Here is a 23,123-nt window from a genome sequence, read left to right on the forward strand (position 1 = left end):
ATCTTCCATCCCTAGGATTCTAGCCCTGCATTGGTCCACTTATTTTATCACCTTACATGCTATTCATTGTGCGGGAGTGAAACAGACAACCTGATCCAACCAAGGTTGGAACAAAAAGCATCTTCAAAACCGTCAATCTGATGTAAGCAAGGTTATCAATTTCTTCTGCACCCAATACTGGAATTCCAGTTTATGTCGCATCATCTCATTTTCAGAACTCTGCCTTTGGTATCAAGTGTCACCTAGCAGGGGCAAATGTTACATAACAGGAGCAACTGCTGCCAAAGGTTCTAACATAAATACAGATGATGCAGAAAATTACTCCCAGCTGTCATGTAATGTGTTAGAACCCAACTCAAAGAAACCAAAAGCTAACTGCACTCTCAATGCTAAAATTCCACAATCACAGTAGTCCTGTAATGGCCACCTATTATGTTCTTGATTCAAATACTAGTTGTAAATTAATCAGGTTCCACTAGACAACATAGTTTTCTCCAAGACATTAAACAACCTCCTACCTACAAAATAAGATACGAGAATTGGCAGCAAATGACCAGCAGTTAATCCAGAAGCAACAGCAATTTATTTATCGTCATCATCAAGCTTTCCCATAGTTCTTGGACAGTATCTAATCCTAAATAAAAATCTCTCACAGAATCTTCTCACAGCTTCAAATGGATGGTGAGATTTCAGCAGTTCGACAAATTGAATTAAAACCAGAATGTCCAGATTGTGAAAGCTTCTAAGACAAGCCCAAGTTGCTGTTTGAAAAACAGGGAGGTTAACCTGCGTAGCAAGAGTGATAATTTATGGCAGTACCTGATGGCATCTCTCAAAATGTCATCGGCTCTTCAGCTGTGCTTCACTGTAAGGGTGATAGCACCCTAGGAAAAAGGAACAAAAAACTCTTAAGCAGTTGATCATGCTCAAGACAGCTTTGCAAGCTTCTCAGCCTTTTGTACGACTTCGTCGATTCCACCAACCATGTAAAATGCTTGTTCTGGTAAGTCATCAAATTTTCCATCAAGTACGCCCTGCCAAGAAAGTTAAAAGGTAGTGTCAATCATCTCTCCCACTCGCTCAAAAATCAAATTTGTGATGATGAGATTGCATTGTCAAACCAAGGTAAGATCCTTGTAACTGGCAAGATATCCCACAAGTAATAGGAATGGTTGTCATTACAAGAATTTAGGAACATAGTTTTGAAAAACCATTTCATAAGGTTAGGAAACTCATTTCATACATGGGCATTTCAAAAACCTATGAAACACCTATTTTAAATTTTCATAAAAGATATACCCTAAAACGTGCTTGAACTTTTGTAATCAACACGGATTCATTTGACACTAACATTGACATTAACATTGATTGCAAGAATTTTTGTTTGGAATTGTTGTCTACGATGCATATATATATTGATGGTTTCTTCTATAATTAACACTAATTTTTGTTTTGAATTGTTATCTATGATGCATGTATATGGTTTCTTCTATAATTAACACTAATATTGTCATGGATAAAGGACCATGAAATGCGTGTATGTTGACGATATGTTGAATCTCCATTTGCATTGTGCAGGATCATGAATTATCATAAATTACATTATATGAGTCCTACTCTATACATTTCAAGTCTCACGATAGTTTTCTTCCACTCGTCGATTCTTGAAATTCAAGTGTCTTATAGATGAAGCGGCTCTTTGCTGAAAGTTGTTCCTCAAGGCACATTCATTGATGTACTCTTGGACCAAGATGCATTTCTTCCACTTGTCGATTCCAGAAATTCAAGTGTCTTATAGATGAAGCGGCTCTTTGCCGAAAGTTGTTCCTCAAGGCACATTCATTGATGTACACTTGGGCCAAGATGAAGAGGCTCTTTGCTGAAAGTTGTTCCTCAAGGCACATTCATCGATGTACACTTGGGTCAAGATGCATTTCTTCCACTTGTTGATTCTTGATATTCAAGTGTCTTATAGATGCAGCGGCTCTTTACTGAAAGTTGTTCCTCAAGGCACATTCATAGATGGACACTTGGGCCAAGATGCGCTTAGACATTCTTCATATATAGTCCAACCGACTAAAAGTTGCAATGAAGGAAAGGATAGAAATCCTTAAATCAGGAGGTAAGAAGTTTCCAAATCCAAATGCATCCTTCTCTTCCCTTTTTCTTTTTTGTGGATGATGATAGTGGTTTTGGCTAGCTACTACGACTGTGTTTGACTACCATACCCCTAAGTAATACCTTCCTATTGCCAAACAAACTACCAAGCATCTACGCTTGTAGTTTGGCTCCCACATTGCTGTTTTTTGCACCAACATGAGCATATGTTGCATTTTCCTACAAAGCCTCATCAAACAGTGTGCTCCTTGTTTTTGTTATCTAAGCTATATTTCCTAGCCTCAACATCATCAATACATCTTGGGACTACTACATTTGGCACTTTCTACTGCCATCATTGCTACCTAGCCAACCTACATCAGCTTAGCCATCAAGCTTTACTGGTTTGCAACATTTGGGATCTCTAAAGGGTATGTCACACTCCTTCAACATGCCTCAACCCACTTCCACAAGAGAGGCTGTTAGGCAGCCATCCACTCCTTGAGCATCCATTGTATTACATGTGAAGAAATACTCCTAACACAAAATACAAGCACAAACATATGACAAGGCACAAGGTAATAATAGAACCCAATAGGGCAACTCACAGGCAATGAATACAAAATAAGAATGATGGAAAAAAAATGAATAAATGTGATGCTTAATGTAGTAATAAACACAATGTGAAGTGAATATAAAAACATCTAGCTCTCGTGAGTCTAAAGGATGGACGTAGAGAGATGAGTAAGAGAGGGGGGTTTGCTCAATACCGATCCCAAAACACAACATGCAGCCTCCAAATGTGATCAGCAACTGCAAATGCAAATCTGGAGAGTTTGGATATGGTTCAACATGACTAGCGCAACATGGGCAACATACCGAATATTGTGAGGAAGATGTAGGTAACCACTGGGAAACAGTGAATGCAGCTGAAGAAAGGCTTGTGGAAGGCTGGCAACAACAGACAGGCTGCCTATGCAAACTATAGAGCCTGATGGCGACTAAATGTAGCTATCTAGACTACGCCAAGCTCATGGTGATGGCTAGGAATTGATTACAGAAGGCTGGAAATTACCATCAACAGCAAAAGGCAGCTGTAGATTGATCGGCAACTGCAGACGGAGGGCTGAGTGCAAGTGCCTGGCTGACAACAACAATCTCAAACTGTGATGTCCAACAAGGGCACCAGCAATTTGCAATCAAGGTTAGCACTGAGTGGAAGGGCTGCCTCACATTTATAGATGATTGGATCCTCCCAAATTAAGGTTAGGGTTTTGGAACATAGACACTCTCTAGGGAAGTTTGGTAATCATAATGAATCTCTTGGTAATAATCATGTTTTGGGGCTGTTTTAAAGAGCTAATGAGGATGTGGTGCATTTTTCGCTCAACATTACATACCTCACATACTTGGGTCTTTTATTGAGTTTATCCTTGCATTCATTCACTTATTCTCTCATTCTTCTCACATATGTTGTTTTGCAATGATTTTATTGTTGCATTCATTCATTTATTCTTTCATTCTTCATTTGCAATTTCTTAGTGCATTTGTTAATCGTGTTGGCATACATTTTTCTATTCAAAATCTAGTGTGTCAAAAGCCTTAATAATGCTCTCACAATCCTTCCAACAACAATTGAAAAGATGAACCACAATGGTTTTCAAGCTCTCTCACTTCGTAACATGAAGTGAACCATTCCCATAGTTTGTTTGGTCCTCCTACCTAAGTAGCCCCATTTTTATGGATATTTTAAGTGGAAAACTAGGACTTTGTCCCTATAGAAGTTCTCAAACATGTGCAAACTCTCCTCCATTACTACTACAAATTACAAGTTCCACTCCTAAATGGCAATCACTCCATAAACTTCACATTGGTTTCTCATTTATAAGCCTAGAAACAAATCTAAATCTTTTGATAAGAGTCACCAACCAACACAAGAAATACAAAGTCTTGCAATGGAGCCCGCATTACTACTACAAATTACCAGCTCCACTCCTAAATGACAATCACTCCATAAACTTCACATTGGTTTCTAAGTTATAATCCTAGAAACAAATCTAACTCTTTTGATAAGAGCCACCAACCAACACAAGAAATACAAAGTCCTGCAATGGAGGAACATGCATGGGTTCATTGGACAAACAAGGTCCAAAATAAAAGAAAGCCTCTCTAGGGAATGTCTATTTAAGATGTAGCCCAAGGAACGTTTGTCGAAGATATGGCCTCTTTAGGAAATGTTTGTTGATGTTGCTTGCCATCCAATCAAGCCCAATATGAGCTCTTGCAATCCTTTGGAGTAGACTCGTATTTGTTAAGCACTAGCAAAGACTCAATTGCTCAAAAAATACTATCAAACCTCCAATCACAAAACATAGAAATGTCAAGGAGTATTGCCATGGGACTCAACAACCAACAAAAAGCCAAATCCTCCCTATGAACCACAAGATGTCAAAAGCCATTTTATAATATGGGGCTTACCCATGTCAGAAGTGGTGCAGCAGTGGAGGCAAAAACATGTGCTGAAATAAACAGCTGAACACAAGACAAAAGAAAAGAAAGAGATAACTCAATACAGATGAGAGCTCAGATGTATGCTCGGGAAATGGAATCCATATACCAAGACGTGAGACAGTACAAATGCAATGTGAGTCACCGGCTGTGGAGGCACTAGCACTTGCTCCCTCTCCAAGAACTGTCCAGTGATGAATGAATGAATGAGGAGGGAGCCAGACAATATATAGGACAAATAAATGCCCAAAATATGACTGGTTGGCCAGCATTAAACGCTGGCCGACTGGCTGCAAATAATGCCTAAACCATAATAAACAATGGCAAATAAAATGCCTAAAATGTCTCTGTGCCCAGCCTGCTGCACCACAAGTCCAGACTCAACCATGAGCTGACTAATCTGCTAACACCTTCTCTCAAATCATGGGTGATCTGATACAATACAATATACAATGATAATGTCGCATCACAGTACACACAACAATGTTCACCAGAGTAGAACCATGGATACCCAAGTAGTGGGTGCACAAGCCACCACCAAGGTACCAAGGTGAGAACCTAATATCAATGTCAATCGTACCAACTCCTGAAGATAGAGAAGATCATAGCAGCTCTCAATGTCTGTCAACAATGCCCTTGATATAGCATACGTGACAATCCTGTCGCCAATGCAGCAGTGCAAAAATGGCCTTGGATTCCCCATCTTTGGCCAAACCACCAACGTGTCCCCTCTTGTGAGCTCCAAACGAAAGCCACCCGCTCTCTGTCAAGTAACCAGCCATCATGAACCTAGATGTCAATCCCAACTCCAAGATTTGTATCTGCCAGACTTCGATCGATGCGTCAGGGATGTCCCTCTCTGGATCCTGTGCATCTATGTAGAAATAAAGATGAGGTGCGGCTGCCCCAACTCACCACCCTCTCACACTCCCTCTCTGGCACTGGAGAGTCATGAGGGATGACCTCATCACCACCACTAGAAAGCAATTGAGGAAGGGGCCACTAAGCCCTTCCGACTATCCGAAGAAGAGGATCCCGTCTGCGCCTTGGACTTCGCCTTGGCTAGACCAGCCGAATCGAAATCTGAGGCAGATGATGACTCATTAGAGGAGTCCGCATCTTGCTTCGTCTTCTATTCCTGTTTCTTCCTAGAAGCCACTAATGTTAGCCAGTCATTTCCCGGACAGTCAATGCCACGTTAGCACAGTACAGCAGAGGAGGTGCCACATCATCATTGCCACATCAACAATGCAGTCGAACTCCACAATCGAACAGTTTTTTGCCGTCTGCAACCGACCTGATTCTGTTTTTTTATTATTTATTGGCAATTTATAGCCGATTCGTGTGGCACACTTTATTATTCGCTCTTCAGTGATTTCAGATTCTGATCTTGAAGATCTGTTGGCTGAGACAGACTATGCTCGAGTTGACGGAGATCAAGGTCATCAAGTCCTAGACATACGCAGATATTTCCTCTGCCCCTTTGTGTTTTTCTGCACTCTTATACAACATACTACATCGCAGATTTTATGCATTTACATTCTCCTCTGTGTGTGTGTGTGTGTGTGTGTGTGTGTGTGTGTGTGTGTTCACTCTCTCTCAGTCTTTGTCCAACGCTTCCGCATCCCTACACTCTGACATGGTATCAGAGCGGTGAAGATGGATTGCTAACTGAGGGCTGAACCTATCTGAACAAGAGATTTCAGCGCGACACAAGGCTACGTTTCCAAGTTTCGAAGGCGAGTGGGAGGGCTGCGCATATGATCAAGGCTGAAGCGAGCGTGGAAGTGCGGGAAAGAAGTCTAATTAGTGGATTTGCTGCAGGTTATTGCTGTTCAAAGGGGAGGAAACTACGTTTAAGACCTTCCATTGCAGATTTTACCTTTTCATCACCTCCAGCGGGTGAAGAAGGTTTGGGCAGCGGAGGAATCAGTCCTAGAAGGCTGCGTTTTCACAGTCAGAGGGGGCTACTTTTGCGTTTGTGCAAGCATTGCAGGTTAACATGTCTACAGAGACTGATTTGGAGTTCCAAGCAATCATGGACATGAAGGTGCATGTCCTACCAGCTCTTCCAACGGATCAAAAGCTTGATAGTGACAATAACTGCATCTGGCGGGTGATGATGTTGGCCATTTTAGTCTTATGATTTGGCCAAACTGGTGATGGAGGAGATTAACAGGTTCTCGGTGAGAGATGAGTCCAAACTCTCTTCCAATGCTCGTACGGAGTTGACCAAGGCCCAGTCTCATTGGGACAAACTGAATGCCAAGAATCGATCTTTTCTGTTTCTATCTTGCACCACAGCCGTGATAGCTCACATCAAGCACTTGACGGTGGCTCGTGAGAAATGGCTAGAGCACGGCCAGATGTACAACCGGATGACCTTGATGAAGAGGGTTTCTTTGGAGGTGCAGATGCGGACTTTGTCCGTGAATAAGTCTTCTTCGCTTTGGCAACACATCAACAAGCTTCGACAGCTTCAGATGCAAGTTCAAAATGCGGGGAAACCTATTTCCTCCAAAGACATGGCGATCACTTTACTATCCCAGTTGCCACCACGATTCGGTACTTTTTATTCCGCTCTTGTTGCTTCGGGGCGGGAGTCGACTCTTCGATGGGAAGAGTTGGTTCCTATCGTCTTGGACAAGGAGGAACAATTGAAGGGACAAAATGCTTCCAAATCGGAGGCATTGGTTGGTCAAGCCTCTCAGAAGAAGGGGAAGGACCAATAGAAGAAGGAGGACAACAAATCCAAGAAGGACAAGGAAAAGGAATCAACCTGCCATATTTGTGGAAAGACCAATCACTGGAAGAAGGATTGCCCCGACAAAGACAAGAAGGATACCAAGAAGAAGGACACGAAGGACTCACCCTCATCAGCCACTTTTCTTCACTTAGCAATCATTGAGAACTCTACACCGACAACTTCTGATGCTGCGATGGCAGCTTCCCAGGCTCGAGAGTGGATTGTGGACAGTGGTGCCTCACGGCATACGACTCCTTCCTCCTTTGGTGTTGCCAATTAGCGACCTTCGCGTGGGCAAATTCTTATTGGAGACAGCTCTTCTGTATCTATTGGTGCACGGGGTGAGATACAACTTATTCCAGATGGACGTGGTGGTACCCACACCTCTGAGGTATTGCATGTGCCAAGATTGGGATATCATTAACTTTCGGTTCATAAGATTTGTGCTCTTGGCCTCTTGGTGGAGTTTGACAGTGATACTATTCGATTCCTTGATCGTGGATTGAGGAAGGTTCTCTCTGCAAAGTATGAGGAGAATGGCGTCTACAAATTGAAGCCTTCTTCAACTCTTACTTCTCTTATTCTTACTTCTCAGACACAGTCCGAGCTATGGCATGCTCGGTTTGGCCAACTGCACTACGAGTACCTTCGAAAGGCGTCACGAGGGTCCTTTATCTGAGGCTTGCCGGACATAGTGATGAGCAGTCAGCCATGTGTCTCCTGCATTCATGGGAAACTACATCTGGACGCGATTCCCAACAAAGCTTCTAGGGGGTCTACTTCACCCATGGAGCTTGTATCTACAGATCTTTGTGGCCCGATGAGGACCGAGTCCCTAAAGGGGAGCTTGTACTTCATGTTGATCGTAGATAACTACAGCAGGATGACTTGGGCCTATTTCTTGACTTTGAAGACAGAGGCTTTTTCTCTTTCAAGGATTGGCTTCTTTTTTAGGAGAACCATTCTGGCTGGCGACTGAAAACCTTACGTTCAGACAAGGGAAGTGAGTTTATGTCTAATGAGTTTGCTCGTTTTTGTGCAGATAGGGGCATTCACCAGGAGTTTGCTAACACCAACACTCCACAAGAGAATGGCGTTTTGGAGCGGAAGAAGTGTCGACAAACATCTCAGTTTCTGTGGGTCGAGGCAGTGGCTACCGCAGTTCACATCCTTAATCAATCTCCCACTTCAGCCATTGACAGGATGACACCTTTTGAGGCTTACTACAAGACTAAGCCTAATGTCTCTTATTTCAAGATCTTTGGGTGTGACGCTTATGTGCACATTCCGAAGACGCAGCGTGATAAGTTCGAGGCGGCTTCTCGACGACAAGTTTTTGTTGGCTATAGCTCACAATCCCAAGGTTATCGTTTGTCTGATCCCGTTAAGCGACATCTCAGTTTCTGTGGGCCGAGGCAGTGGCTACCGCAATTCGCATCCTTAATCAATCTCCCACTTCGACCGTTGACAAGATGACACCTTTTGAGGCTTACTTCGAGACTAAGCCTAATGTCTCTTATTTCAGGATCTTTGAGTGTGACGCTTATGTGCACATTCCGAAGACGCAGCGTGATAAGTTCGAGACGACTTCCCAACGACAGGTTTTTATTGACTATAGCTCACAATCCCAAGGTTATCATTTGTTTGATCCCGTTAAGCGGGATGTCTACACGAGCCGAGATGTGTGGTTCGTCGAAGTACCGGCCACAAAGGGGGGTGAGGAGCATCTCGTCCTTGGAGATCAAAGGGAGAGTTGGGCTCCCGAGATAGTTTCTTTGAAGCCAAAGCCTCTTGATGGAGATTCTCCTTCGGATTAAGAGTCTTCTCTTCCACTGACCACCCCCGAGGAGGTTCGGTCGATGGATATTCCTGAGTCTTCAGCAGATGGAGAGCGACGGGGAAAGGTTCCTCCTCCTCGTTGGGCCCGTGACACCCTCCAAGATTCAAGGATCGAGGGGATCCCTGAGGAGTGGGAACCACAGGATGGACCGCAGAGGTCACGGAGGAACCAAGCACATTCTTCGAAGCTTGTTTGCTCCAACTATTGATTACTGACCCATGTTATCCAGGATCGAGAGCCCACTTTAGTGAAGGAGGCTTTGTAGTTTGATCATTGACGGAAGGCCATGCAAGCCGAGTTGGAGTCTATTGAGAGGAATGGCACTTGGTCTCTTGTGCCTTGTCTCTCTCACAAGAAGACGATTCGTGTCAAGTGGGTCTTCAAGAGCGAGTACCTTAGTGATGGTTCTTTGGACAAGCACAAGTCTTGCCTTATTGTTAAAGGTTTTGCTCAGCGCCCAGGCATTGATTTCCATGATACTTTTGGCCCCACTGCTCGTATGGCGACTATTCGAGCTGTTCTTGCCTTGGCTGGCCATAGGAGATGGCTTGTTAATCAATTAGATGTGAAGTCGGCCTTTCTGAATGGTGACTTGCAAGAGGAGATATATGTTGAGCATCCTCTTGGCTTTGGATCCTCGGATGGGAAAGTTTACAGGCTGAAGAAGGCCTTGTATGGCCTCAAGCAAGCTCCGTGTGCATGAAACGAGAAAATTGACTCGTTTCTTCAGTCGAAGTTGGGATATCGGCGCTCCAAGGCCGATCCGCAACTTTCTGTGCACACTTCCGAGATTGGTCGTGTGTTGTTCGTGTTATATGTTGATGATTTAATTTTGACAAGGGATCATGCACAGAAGGTCCGAGAGACCAAGACAGCTTTACATCAGGCATTCGAGATGACGGATTTGGGGCTTCTTCATTTCTTCTTGCGTCACGAGACTTATCAGTCTCAGAGGGGGATTTTCATCTCTTAGCAAAGGTACATTCAAGAGCTCTTGGTGACTTTTGAGATGGAGACTTGTCAACCCATTACTACTCCTATGGATCCGAATTGAAAGGCCACTTTACACTCAGATTCTCCCGTGTTGGATGCTTCATGCTACCGCCAGTTGATTGGATCCTTGATTTGGCTTTTCAACACTCGTGTTGATCTTTGATTTGTTGTGGGTCTTTTAGCAGGGTTCATGCAGGAACCCAAACAGGTGCATTGGCATGCTGCCCTGAGGATTCTTCGATATTTAAGGGGAACCTCTGACTTGGGGATTTCTTATCCTGCAGGTACAGATGCTTCCAATCTGGTTCTTGCAGATTGGAGTGACTTGGATTCGGCTGGAGATGTGGACCACCGACGGTCTACTACAGGCTACTTATTTATCTTGGGTACAGGTGTTATCTCTTGGAGTAGTAAGAAGCAGCCCACGGTAGCCCTTTCTTCTACTAAGGCGAAGTATCGGGCTGCGTCTTCCACCACATGTGAGGTTGTGTGGCTTCGAAGATTGTTGAAGGAGCTTGGCTACCCCCAGACTCGTCCTACTCTTCTGCAGTGCAACAATGAGAGTTGGTACGGAATCCAGTATTCCATGCCCGAACGAAAGCACATTGAGATCCAGTATCACTTCATTCGGGAGAAACTTCTAGATGGGACCATTGATGTCGAGTATTGCAAGACGGAGGATAATCTTGCAGATTTGTTTACAAAATCACTTCCCTAGGCTCTTCATCGACAGCATTCCAAATCCCTCAATCTTTTCACTTGTCCAAGATTTGAGAGGAAATGTTAATCAGTCATTTCCTGGACAGTCAGTGCCACGTCAGTACAGTACGGCAGAGGAGGTGCCACGTCAGCAATGCAGTCGGACTGCACAGTATCGGCCAAATTTTTTATGTCGACTACATTTAATGCAGCCAACCTGATGCTATTTTTATTATTTCTTGTCTATTTATAGCCAATTCCTGTGGCACACTTTATTATTCACTCTTCAATGATTTCAAATTCTGATCTTGAAGATCTGTTGGCTAGGACAGACTGTGCTTGGGCTAACGGAAATCGAGGTCATCAAGTCGAAGACATACGCAGATATTTCCTTTGCTCCCTTGTGTGTTTTTGCACTCTTATACAACATACTACACCGCAAATTTGCTGCGTTTACACTGTCTCATTTTCTCTCTCTCTCTCCTCTGTGTTCACTCTCTCTCAGTCTTTATCCTGCGCTTCCGCATCACTGCACTCTGACAGCTACCTCTTTGCAGTCCTTCCGTAAATGACCTTTCTTGCCACAGTGATAACACTGGGCCTTCGACTTCTTTGTCTTCAAACCCCTCTCTAAAGCTGCAAAAGCCTCACTCGAATCTCCATGTAGCATATTATCAGTGGATGTGTACGGAGGAGCCATCTAGAGAGGATGTAGAACAAAAGTAGAGAAAAGAAGGTATTTGGAGAGGAAACACAGCCAAAACACGAGAACTGACTACAAAAAACAAGAGTTCACATACAATATAACCCAAAATCTGATCAGAAGAAGACAAAAGTTGCTATTAGAAGTAAAAAATTTGGTTTAAATCTGCCAAAAACAGCAAAAACGGCCTGTTCTACCAGTCGCCGGGCCCAAAAGAGTGCTGAAAACAGCAAAACACAAGCTGCACACTGCATAAATAGGTGTAGGAAATTGTTGCCAACAGCTTGATGATGAAAACACAGGCTGTAACAGATGACAAGCTATATGGTTGCTGACATCAGTAAAAAACGTAGGTAAAACTGGTCGCCTAATGGAAGCAACAGCTGCCGAATCAACAAGAGGGAAAACAGTCCTGAAATCAACAATAAAACACAATAGAAACACAAATCTTGAAATCTAATACCATGTCAAAAGTGGTGCAGCAGTGGAAGCATAAACATGTACTGAAATAAACAGCTGAACACAAGAGAAAAGAAAAGAAAGAGAACACAAAACAGATGAGAACTCAGATGTATGCTCAAGAAATGGAATCCATATACCAAGACATGAGATAGTACAGATACAATGTGAGTCACCGACTGTGGAGGCACTGGCACCTGCTCCGTCTCTCCAAGAATTGTCCAGTGATGAATGAATGATTGAGGAGGGAGCCAAACAATATATAGGACAAATAAATGCCCAAAATATGACTGGTCGGCCAGCACTGGCTGCAAATAATGCCTAAACCATAATAAACAATGGCAAATAAAATGCCTAAAATGTCTCTATGCCCAGCCTACTGCACCACAAGTCCAGACTCAACCATGAGCTAACTAATCTACTAACACTTTGAACTTGTGTGGAGACAGGATGTGTCAACTCAAAATAGAAAGAAATGAATGGATAGATGCACTTTTTCTAAACTCCTCTCAATGTAATCTCACCTATATGGATCTCTCTAACGTCCATGTAATCAATCCTCATCAAAGGAGAAGGCAAGCGAAGCTAGTGCACAAAGAAAAGATTTAAGACAACCTTCTAAACATTAAGCATCACTTGAATATTAATAATGGCCATCTGACTTAGTCATGGAGACTAATGTGCTTGTGATTACTACAAGAAATTGTGCCATGTGTTGTAGTCATGCTATTAAACCAACAACAATACCTCTGTTACAAGCACACCTCTATTACTCCCTTTGGCCACATTCCAAATACCAACCTCAACACATAGGTCCATTTCTCAAAGGATTGGGATCCTTATACAACATAGCCATAAACATAGCAAAAGATGGGTAATTTGCCTTGAAGATAGATGGTGGTTCTAAAAGCTAAAAATTATTTTGACTACTTTTACACACACAATGATACAACATAGTAATCATCCATTAGAATCCTACTAGTTGATATAAGTCAACAAGCTTTTGCATTTAATCTAGCATATGTAGAAGCTTCTACTTTAATTGGTGATGAGAAAGATTTCAGCATACTTGTCCTGCATATAGATCCAAGAAGACTTTCCTAATAAGGGCTAATAAGGGCGATTAGGACTACTTTTGTGATCTACAACTACTATAGAGATACCAAATCATTCTATAAAACAAAAGGCTTTGTCTTGGACCTAAGTCCCAATGTCAAGTAGGGACTAACGATACTCTTTTAGAAAAATAGTTATTATCATTCAATTTGATCTTCAAGGTTAATGATAATGAGCAAGAAATGCTGCATCTATCAAAAAAAAATTAATATCAAAAACTCAATTTGCTACACTAAGCAAGATTTTCCAAAGCACCTCAAAATAAAGTTTTGCTCGACTATGGATATTCTCTCTTCATTTTGTGTGCAATGATTATCTCCTTGGTAGACATGATACATATCATTTTTCTAATCTTATGTCATTTTGAACCTTTGAAAATAAAAAAACTTTTTCTCAATACATTCACAACCTCAAATTCCAAGTCTGGTCAACATTTTTCAATCCACAATTGACCAATTTTTTGTGATTTCAGCCCAAGACAACAGCCCAATCTTTCTCGAGATACCCATCCCGCTCTACTACTTGTACACGACATGGTAAACATGTAACATATTTCTCTAGGCATGAAAAATGAGACGTTTTTTAAAAACAATCTCAGTATGCACTATTCATGTACATGTTTTACTCCAAGAGAAAAAAGCTATTTCTATTGAAAACCTACAAAGTAAATCTATTTCAAATGTTTGATGTTGCTTCGTTAGGCATTTCGCTTAGAACCTATCCAAGGGAGAAACCTTTCGCACTAAAACACATTTCAAGCATAAAATGTTTCGTGGTTACCTTGATACATGCTTAAATCATCTCCCAGTTGAGAACCCCATGATTAAGCCACTAGAAAAGTTGTCATATTTTTATTCCAACTATGGTTAAGTTGGTCATTGAAGTGTACTATGGCCGATTGTTATGGTCAAACGCATCTATTAGGATTATCATTTTTTAGTGCCACTAAGCCTTGCCTTTTAGGCCTTCACACCATGTGGAGGACTTGTAGCACTTAATCAACCAAGCCATCACTTGCAAGTACATCGCACGTTCTTGGAGCTAGTATCATGTATCTTATTGTAGCAACATATGGAGTCCCATGGACTTATACCATTCTCTCTTTGTTCCTTCTTCCATTAGACATTCTCAGCACACCCTATCCTTCACCAAGTGACACCATCCACATCAAGATAAGCTCACGAAGCTACAAAAATTTAGACCACCTAAGGAGGTTATTGTGGCTTCTCAAAGCATACTTGGGTATACAAGAAAGCCATCCATCTACATTATAATTCTCATTAATGCAATTTTATATATGAGAGCTTGTCCAATTGAGATTATCAACAGGCCTAGCTTTTAGGACTTTCCAATTGCAAGCATTTATCTCAATGAAAGTATACACACATGGTGCAAAAGCAATAGTTTCCACATGAGGTGAATAGTTAGAAAAGAAGCTCCAAAAGTCGAGCTTTAAACACCTAAACGTTTGTGAGAAGCTCCATGCCATAGGAGTGCAACCTCTTGTCACCCAAATTTGTTAACATCATCTTATGTAACATCCATCAAGAGAGAGAAGGTGAGTAGCCTTTCAACTCTCTATTCAAATAATGAAACTATCAAGTCCCAAACTAGGTTGGAGAATCAACATAACCGACATCATTTCTATGACTCAAGACTAATAGACAAGGTGACTCCACTTTCTACTTTTGGACTTAGCTTTCGTTCAACCCTTGCCATTCCTCCTATGCCAAACCTATAGGACCCGTCTTTCCCTTCCAATCAATGAGACTTACAAGTAACAAGTAAGATACGCTCATGAAGTTACAAAAGATTTGGACTATTTAAGAAGGCTATGATGGAGCATACTTGGGTACAAGATATCTCTTTTACAAGCATGTAAGCGATCCACCTACATTTCAATAGTCATTAGTATAGTTTAATAATTGAATTATCCAACTACAAGCATTCTCCTAAATGGAAGTGCACACGTGGAGCAAAAGTAATAGTTTCCACATGAAGCAATTAATCCAAAAATCAAGCTCCAAAACATTTGCTTTGCAATAACTTTTGTAGCTAATGCATGAGAATGTCTTGGTTTTTCCCATGACTTTAAATACAGATGAGACCTCTCATTTATTTTCTCCACCCAACAATATTAGTCATGCGATGTAGCTTGTTTATTCACAGTGCACTCATTGATGGGGAAATGAAGCATGGGGATAGATAAACGTACTTTTCTACAAGCAACCACTATAAAATTTGATAACAATACAAACTTTCAATCCAAAAATAAGAAGCTCAAACTACCATGTAAAAAAACGAATGGCTGCAAGCTGCCTACATGAAGATTTGCATGAAACATTTGCATTGCTTGACAAATCAAGCCAAGTTCTATTACTAGGTATTATCTATCTAAGTGACAAGTAGATGAGGTGCACCTATGGGCTGGTCGTAGGTGTTTCTATATGTGCATAACTAGTCACTTGTTGAGGGTTAGGACATAGAACGGAGTATACTATTCCTCCTTTTCATACATTATGGCAAATAAAGCATCTGCACAAGTACACACAAATATGTAAAGCAAGCACAATTATCTATGTACAATTCTGCTTCTTGTGGTTGGCTTGCACGTACTACATATCACACATGTACAACTCATCATCTAAATCTAAAGGAGTATTATGTAATACTATTTTGTGACGAATAAAATTTGTAAGTACTATACCAAAAGTACTATGGAGCGTATATTAAAAATAACACAACACAGAAAATAATAATATCAACAACAACAACAACAACAGTAATAACAATAGCAAAAGTATCTTCATATAGAGTGTTTAATACCATATGAATCAATACAATATGCACTTTAATATAAACTGTTGAAAATTTCACTAGAGCTAGGATTACCTTGAAACCAGCAATACAATCCTTCAAGTCCACATATTTTCCTGGAGACCCTGTGAAGACCTCAGCCACATGGAAAGGCTGGCTCAAGAAACGTTGGATTTTCCTAGCTCTTGCAACTGTCAACTTGTCATCTTCACTAAGTTCATCCATACCCAAAATTGCAATAATATCCTGAAGATTTTTATAGCTCTGCAAAACCTTTTGTACTCCACGAGCACAATCATAGTGTTCTAAACCCAATATGCGAGGAGAGAGCATGCGAGAGGTAGAATCCAAAGGATCAACAGCTGGATAGATCCCAAGCTCGGAAATCTGAGGCATGCATGGCAAAAAGACATCTCTTAAGAAAGAACTGCACCATGATGTATAGAAAAAGTGAACATATGATTATGTTTTGAATACCACCTGTCGAGACAGCACTGTAGTGGCATCAAGATGTGCAAACGTAGTGGCTGGGGCAGGATCTGTCAGATCATCAGCTGGCACATAGATAGCCTGCACAGAAGTGATTGACCCTTTCTTTGTTGTTGTGATCCTCTCTTGTAAACCTCCAAGGTCAGTTGCCAATGTAGGTTGATAACCCACAGCAGATGGAATACGTCCCAAAAGAGCAGACACTTCAGAATTGGCCTGCAGAAAAACATTGTTGAATCTCCATTATTCACATTCAACACAAATTTCAAGTAATTCATATTCAGAACTCCACACACCTGAGTAAACCTAAAGATGTTGTCAATAAAGAGGAGCACATCTTGACCTTCAGCATCTCTAAAATGCTCAGCCACAGTTAAACCTGTTAAACCAACTCTTGCACGAGCACCAGGAGGCTCGTTCATTTGACCATAAACCAAGGCACATTTGCTCTCTGCCTGAAAAGACCAAAGATGCTAAGAACACCTAGTCTGCAGAATTGAAACACAAACAAAGTTGTCATATCTACTACCTGTTTCTCTCCCAACTTTATGACACCACTTTCAATCATTTCTTTGTAAAGATCATTGCCTTCACGCGTTCGCTCTCCTACACCAGCAAATACAGAGAAACCACCTGCAAACAAGCAAGTAATACTAAGTTTCAAGGCAAGTATCCAATGACACTTCCTTTCAACTAATTCAAAACTCATCAGACATCAAACTCCAAACCATGAGCCTTGGCAATGTTGTTGATCAACTCCATGATAAGAACAGTTTTCCCAACACCAGCTCCACCAAAAAGTCCAATCTTTCCACCTCGCTGGTAAGGGGCCAGTAGGTCCACCACCTGACAACAGGAGAAGCATCTACTGTAGTGAGGTGGATGACCAATTCTCATTGCCAATCTGTTACATTAGACAACGTGCACACAGTGATCGCAAACTCCAAATGTATTTTTAACCTTTATTCCAGTCACTAGAATTTCCTGCTCTGTACCCTGGTCGATGAAAGCAGGTGCCTCACGATGAATGGGTAGAAAGTGCTCCGTTTCTGTGCATTCAAGTACAACCAGTGTGAACAAAGATCAGAAGAAAATCTTTGCAATGATATGCTGCTTATAAAGACTTAACCACATCCCAATAAATAAACCAACTCCAAGCTAAGAGGAAAGAAACATCATACTGATATCTCCACGCTCATCTATAGGCTCTCCAATTACATTCATGATACGTCCCAAGGTAGCCCTGCCAACAGGAACCTGCCACCATTTTGTGTCAATACGTACTGAAAACTCTATAGAGAGATGGAGATATAAAGAATGTGAACATGCTTCATCTGGCTGTACTTGAAAAGCATGCCTATCTTTGTAGATGCTCTATGCCAATATTTCAGGTTCACAAACAGTCAAACAAAAGCTCCGTGACTGATACACCTCACTGGATGAATTAGCTCATTCTGTGGACATTCGCCATGTGAGGTCGAACAAGCTTACAACCTGCTGCCAACTATAACACATTGCAAAACCTTGAATTGAATACGAGATAACAACAGTAGATCTTAATCATATATAAAGGACCGGTTGGTGTATCAAAGTGCAAATGCTACATGCAGTTGCAATGAGCAAAGGCATGATGAGCTCACAAATTTCTGCCTACATTGACAAACAGAGGGATCCTCGGATCTTACAGTGATGGGCGCTCCAGTGTTCAGCACTTTCTGGCCACGCACCAGCCCATCGGTCGAGTCCATAGCTATGGTACGGACAGTGTTCTCCCCAAGGTGTTGCGCAACCTCAAGGACGAGCCGGATGTTGTGATCCTGAACCTCCAGCGAGGTCAGGATGGGCGGGAGGCCGACCTCAAACTTGACATCCACGACGGCACCGATGACCTGCGCGATGGAGCCAATGCTACCAGCTCCAGTGAATTCATCAGCGATGTCACCGGAAGATCCAGCCGCAGGAGCAGGGGCAGCAGCAGCAGCGGCGGAGAAGGGGCGGCCGAATGCGAGGGGAACGGGAAGAGGGACCGGATCGTGCAGGAGGCCGGGTGATAATGCACGAAGGGAGGAGCTGCGGAGATGGCCGGAGAGGCGGGAGGGGGAAGGGGATCGAGTGCTGTGGCGCAAGACAGAGGTCAGGAGACGCCGACAGGCCATGGCGGCCGAGCTGCGGAGCACTGCAGCAGCAGAAGAAAGAGAGGAGAAAACAAGAGAAGACGGTGGACGGAGGAAGAGGAGGACAGAGGAGAAGAAAATAATGTCAGACTTGGAAACCTATTGTGCGGATCCTAACCTCCCCGTTTCAATCTGCCCTAGAGCTCATTCCGAGTCCGCTCTTGAAAAAGGTTGGTTTCCCACGAACCTTAAGGGTCGCAATTTCCGCTACCCTCCTATAGCAGATGTACAACTAATATAAATCTACCTATTGTCTATTTTATAAGTATATAGATAGATTAGTTATTATCATTATCATTATCATCTTCTAGATTTTAAGAGAGGTACACTGAAGCTAATCCCCCAAGCACCAAATTCCAAAACCTGTGTGGTGCAAGGAGTGCAAGGAGATAATTTTCTCAAGCTAAAAACATTTCAAAAGTTTTGGGTTAAAATCAAATTAAGATTGATATGGGACTAGGCCCTTTCTACTTACATTTTCAATTTTCCAAGTGCATTGAATTTAATGCACAGTGCAAGGAGTGCAAGGAGATAATTTTCTCAAGCTAAAAACATTTCAAAAGTTTTGGGTTAAAATCAAATTAAGATTGATATGGGACTAGGCCCTTTCTACTTACATTTTCAATTTTCCAAGTGCATTGAATTTAATGCACAGCCTCCAGGGGGCTTCCCAAACCTACCTCCTTTTCTAAACCTCTCTTTTTTAATCAAAACCCCTTTCCCTCCTCTTTTTTTCACATGCAATATCTCATTTTCTCTTCCGCTTCCCTTTTTTCATTAAAGCTTTCACTCTCCCCTCACCTCTCTGTTTTAAATTAAAACCCCTTCCCTTCTCTCTTACTTATAATCTCTCTCCAAAAGTCTCTCTCTCTCTCTCTCTCTCTCTCTCTCACAATTAGATTAAACTTTTTAATTTAATTTTTTCTTTAATTAAATATTTTAAAAGCTTTTTTAATTTAAAGTTTTTCGAACATAGTTTTTCATACATTTTGAGAAGGAGATAGAATAAAAGAGAGAGAGAGAGAGAGAGAGAAGAAGAAGAAGAAGAAGAAGAAGAATGATAAAAAGAAGGGGGAGAAAGAGGAAAGAGAATAGTTTTTTTTAATTAAGCATTTTTCTTCTACCTCTCCCCTCTCTCTCTCATACGTAGGGCCTAGGTTTTCTCTCTCTCTCTCTCTCTCTCTCTCTCTCTTAGATTATACTTTTTAATGTAAACTTTTTGTTTAATTAAAATAATAAGAGAGAGAGAGAGAGAGAGAAAGAGCAAAAAAAGGAAGAGAAAATGGAGGAAGAGAGAGGGATGGGAAACAGAGAGAAAGAGAATTATAGAGAGATGAAATATAAAATTAGAGAGAGAGAGAGAGAAAAAAAAAAGGAAAAGAGAGGAGAGAGACAGAGAGAAAATAAGAAGAAGAGAAATAATTTAAACATAATGAGAGAATTATAGAGAAAGGAAATGTAAAATTTAAGAGAGAGAGTAAGTGAAGAAAAGAAAAAAGGAAAAGAGATGAGAAAGGGGAGAGAGAGACAAAGAAAATAAAATAATAGAGAAAAAATAAGAAGAAGAATTATAGAGAAAGAATTTGAACATAGAGAGAAAATTATAGAGAAAAGAAATATAAAATTTAAAAGAAAGAGAAATAAAATAAAATAAAAAAGATAAACTTTTTTTAATTAAAACAAGGAGAGAGAGAGAGAGAGAGAAATATACAAAGAGCAAAAAAGAGGGGAGGGAGGGAGAGAGAGAGAGGGGAGAACTGAGAGAAAGAGAATTATAGAGAGAGGAAATATAAATTTTAAGAAAGACAGAAAAAAAAGGAAAAGAGATGAGAGAGGGGGGACAGAGACAGAGAGAAGAAAATGAGAGAGAGAAAATAAGAAGAGAGAGAATTTGAACAAGAGAGAATTATAGAGAGAGGAAAGATAAAATTTAAAAGAAAGAGAAAAGAAAAAAATTTAAAGAGATTTTTAAAAATGAAAAAAGAGGAGAGAGAAGGAAAGGAGAAAGGAGGGGAGAGAGAGAGAGAGAGAAGAAAAAGAAAGAGGAAAAGAGAAAGAGAGATGAAAAAAATAAAATTTTCGTTTTAAAATTTCAATATTTTTTGAGAGAGAGAGGAAGGGAAAAAGGAGAGAGGGGAAAAGAGAGAGAGAGAGAGAGAAGATCAAATTTAAAAGAGAGAAGGAGATAAGAAAAAGATAAAATTTAAAAGGGAGAGAGGGAGAGAAGAAAAAAAGGAAAATTAGGAGAAATGGGAAAAGAAGAAATGGGGGCAGAGAGAGAGAGAGAGAGAAGAAAAAGAGAGAGAATATAAACATAAAGAGAGAATTATATATAGGGAAAATATAAAATTTACATACTTTAAGAGAGACTGGGGAGAGGGGAAAGAAAGTGAAAGAATAAGAGAGAGAATATGTAGAGAGAGAAAATTTAAAATTTAAAAAGAGAGAGAATAAAAAATAGAGGAGAAAGAGAGAAGGAAAAGAGAGGAGAGGAGAGAGAGAGAGAGAGAGAGAGAAGCGCAAAGAGAAGAAAAGGAGAGAGAGAGAGAGGGAGAGAAAATAAAAATTTTAAAAAGAGAATGAAGAGAGAGAGAATAAGAAGAAAAAAAAGAAAAAAAAGGAGAGGGAGAGAGAATGAAAAGAGAGGAGAGAGGGGGGAGAATAAAAGAAGAGAGAGAAAAGAAAAGCGGGGAGAGAAAAGAGAGCGAGAGAGAAAACTAGGAGAAAAGAAAAAATAAACTAAAATAGAAGGCAAAGAAAGAGAGAGAGAGAGAGATATATATATATATATAAAATTTAAACATAGGGAATTTGGGGGAGAGAGAGAGAGAATAAAAAGAGGAGAGAGAAAGATGAGAAATGGATTGTTGAGCGAAGTTGACGTGCAATAGCACGGCCTAGTGTTCTGCGCGCGATAAACCAATAATAGCATACATCATTTGATGTTGCTTCCTTCCTTCACTCCTTAAATGGTTTTTCTTCCTTCTCCCTTAGTAGTTAAGCAACCAACTTAGCCTCCTTTTCTATAACAACTATTGAACCAATAATAGCATACATCATTTGGCATTGCTTTCTTCCTTCGCTCCCTAAATAGTTTCTCTTTGTTCTCCCTTAGTAGTTCAACAAGCAACATAGCCTCCTTTTCTTTGCATTAAGCTACTAACTTCCTATGCAATCTACTATAGCAATATCCTCCTCTTGATTGCTACCTCAAGGTCCAGGAATCATCATCATTAAAAATGCAAACTCCCCCCTTCTCTCTCTCTCTCTCTCTCTCTCTCTCTCTCTCTCTCTCTCTCTCTCTCTCTCTCTCTCTCTACTCTCAACAACTTGTGTTGTGACCTACAATGTTCCATGCTTTTTCAACAACCAACACCTTGGGCTCCATCGTCATCCTCTCTCATGGACATGGATTGTTTCATTGATGGCATGACATTTGGTAGCCACCCTACCTCTATAACTTGCCAGTAATGCCAAAGGGCAAGGTTTAGGAGACAGCATTGCCTCTAAGCAATAGCCAAGTAAGGTGCAAGCAATGCAAAAAAGGTCTATGTATGCTTTAGTTTATTAAGAATAGAGAATAATCATCACATAATACATACTAGCGTTCTGCACACACAAAACGCTAGGCTGCTTCGCAGCAGCTTCATTGCCTTGAAGCAACAAGCGAAGTTGCCGTGCTATCCTCTCTCCCTCTCTCTCTCTCCCCTAAATTACATGTCTAATCTCTCTCTCTCTCTCTCTCTCTGTGCCGTCTATTTTAGTTTATTTTTTATTTTCTCCTGGTTCTCTCTCTCTCTCTCTCTCTCTCTTTCTCCCCTTTTATTCTCCCCCCTCTCTCCTCTCTTTTCCTTCTCTCTCCCTCTCCTCTTTTTTCCTTTTTTTATTATTATTCTCTCTCTCTTCATTCTCTTTTTAATTTTTTCTTTTTTCTCTCTCTCTCATTTTCTTCTCTTTGCACTTTTCTTCTCTCTCTCTCTCCTCTCTTTTCCTTCTCCCTTTCTCTTATTTTTTATTCTCTCTTTTTAAATTTTATATTTTCTCTCTCTATAATTCTCTCTACATGTTCTCTCTCTCTCTCTTCCTCCTCTCGCCTCTCTCCCTTCCTCTCTCTCTCAAAAAATATTTAAATTGTAAAAAGAATTTTCTCTTTTGTCTTTTTTCCCATCTCTCTTCCTCTTTTTCTCTTTCTTATTCTTATTCTTATTCTCTCTCTCTCTCCCCTCTCCTCTCCTTTCCTTCTCTCTCCTCTTTTTTCATTTTTTTAATTCTCTTAAAAAAATATTTTCTCTTTCTTTTAAATTTTATCTTTCATGTCTATAATTCTCTCTGTGTTCAAATTCTCTCTTCTTCTTATTATTTTCTCTCTCTCATTTTCTTCTCACTGCCTCTGTCTCCCCTCTCTCCTCTCTTTTCCTTCTCTCTCTCTTTCTCTCTCTCTCTCTCTCTCTCTCTCTCTCTTAAATTTGATATTTCCTCTAT

At 40.9% G+C, this 23,123-nt stretch overlaps 1 protein-coding gene across 1 annotated transcript; it reads right to left on the bottom strand.

Moving 5' to 3' along the window:
- Nucleotides 1-560: 560 nt before the first annotated feature.
- Nucleotides 561-18,741, bottom strand: LOC148039870 (ATP synthase subunit beta, mitochondrial-like). Its single transcript, XM_087694809.1, has 9 exons — nucleotides 18,153-18,741; nucleotides 17,649-17,724; nucleotides 17,428-17,516; nucleotides 17,196-17,313; nucleotides 16,997-17,100; nucleotides 16,764-16,922; nucleotides 16,459-16,683; nucleotides 16,054-16,365; nucleotides 561-1,034 (listed from the first exon to the last, which is right to left on the bottom strand). Exons 1-9 carry the CDS (start codon nucleotides 18,621-18,623, stop codon nucleotides 927-929), a joined length of 1,662 nt encoding a protein of 553 aa, XP_087550935.1. The 5' UTR covers nucleotides 18,624-18,741; the 3' UTR covers nucleotides 561-926.
- Between the last annotated feature and the right edge of the window lie 4,382 nt (nucleotides 18,742-23,123).

Source organism: Lygodium microphyllum, chromosome 2 (genome assembly GCF_053477565.2).
Source record: "Lygodium microphyllum isolate KBCC chromosome 2, Lygodium_microphyllum_v1.1.10, whole genome shotgun sequence".
Taxonomy (NCBI): Eukaryota; Viridiplantae; Streptophyta; class Polypodiopsida; order Schizaeales; family Lygodiaceae; genus Lygodium; species Lygodium microphyllum.

Bases quoted from the DNA above. Each gene is read 5' to 3' on its own strand.
- LOC148039870 (XM_087694809.1), bottom strand. From the start codon at position 18,623: ATGGCCTGTCGGCGTCTCCTGACCTCTGTCTTGCGCCACAGCACTCGA. The intron at 17,314-17,427 runs GTTAAAAATACA...TCCTGTTGTCAG, and splicing joins TTCTAGTGACTGGAATAAAG to GTGGTGGACCTACTGGCCCC. The intron at 16,366-16,458 runs GTGGTATTCAAA...TGCATGCCTCAG, and splicing joins CTACAGTGCTGTCTCGACAG to ATTTCCGAGCTTGGGATCTA.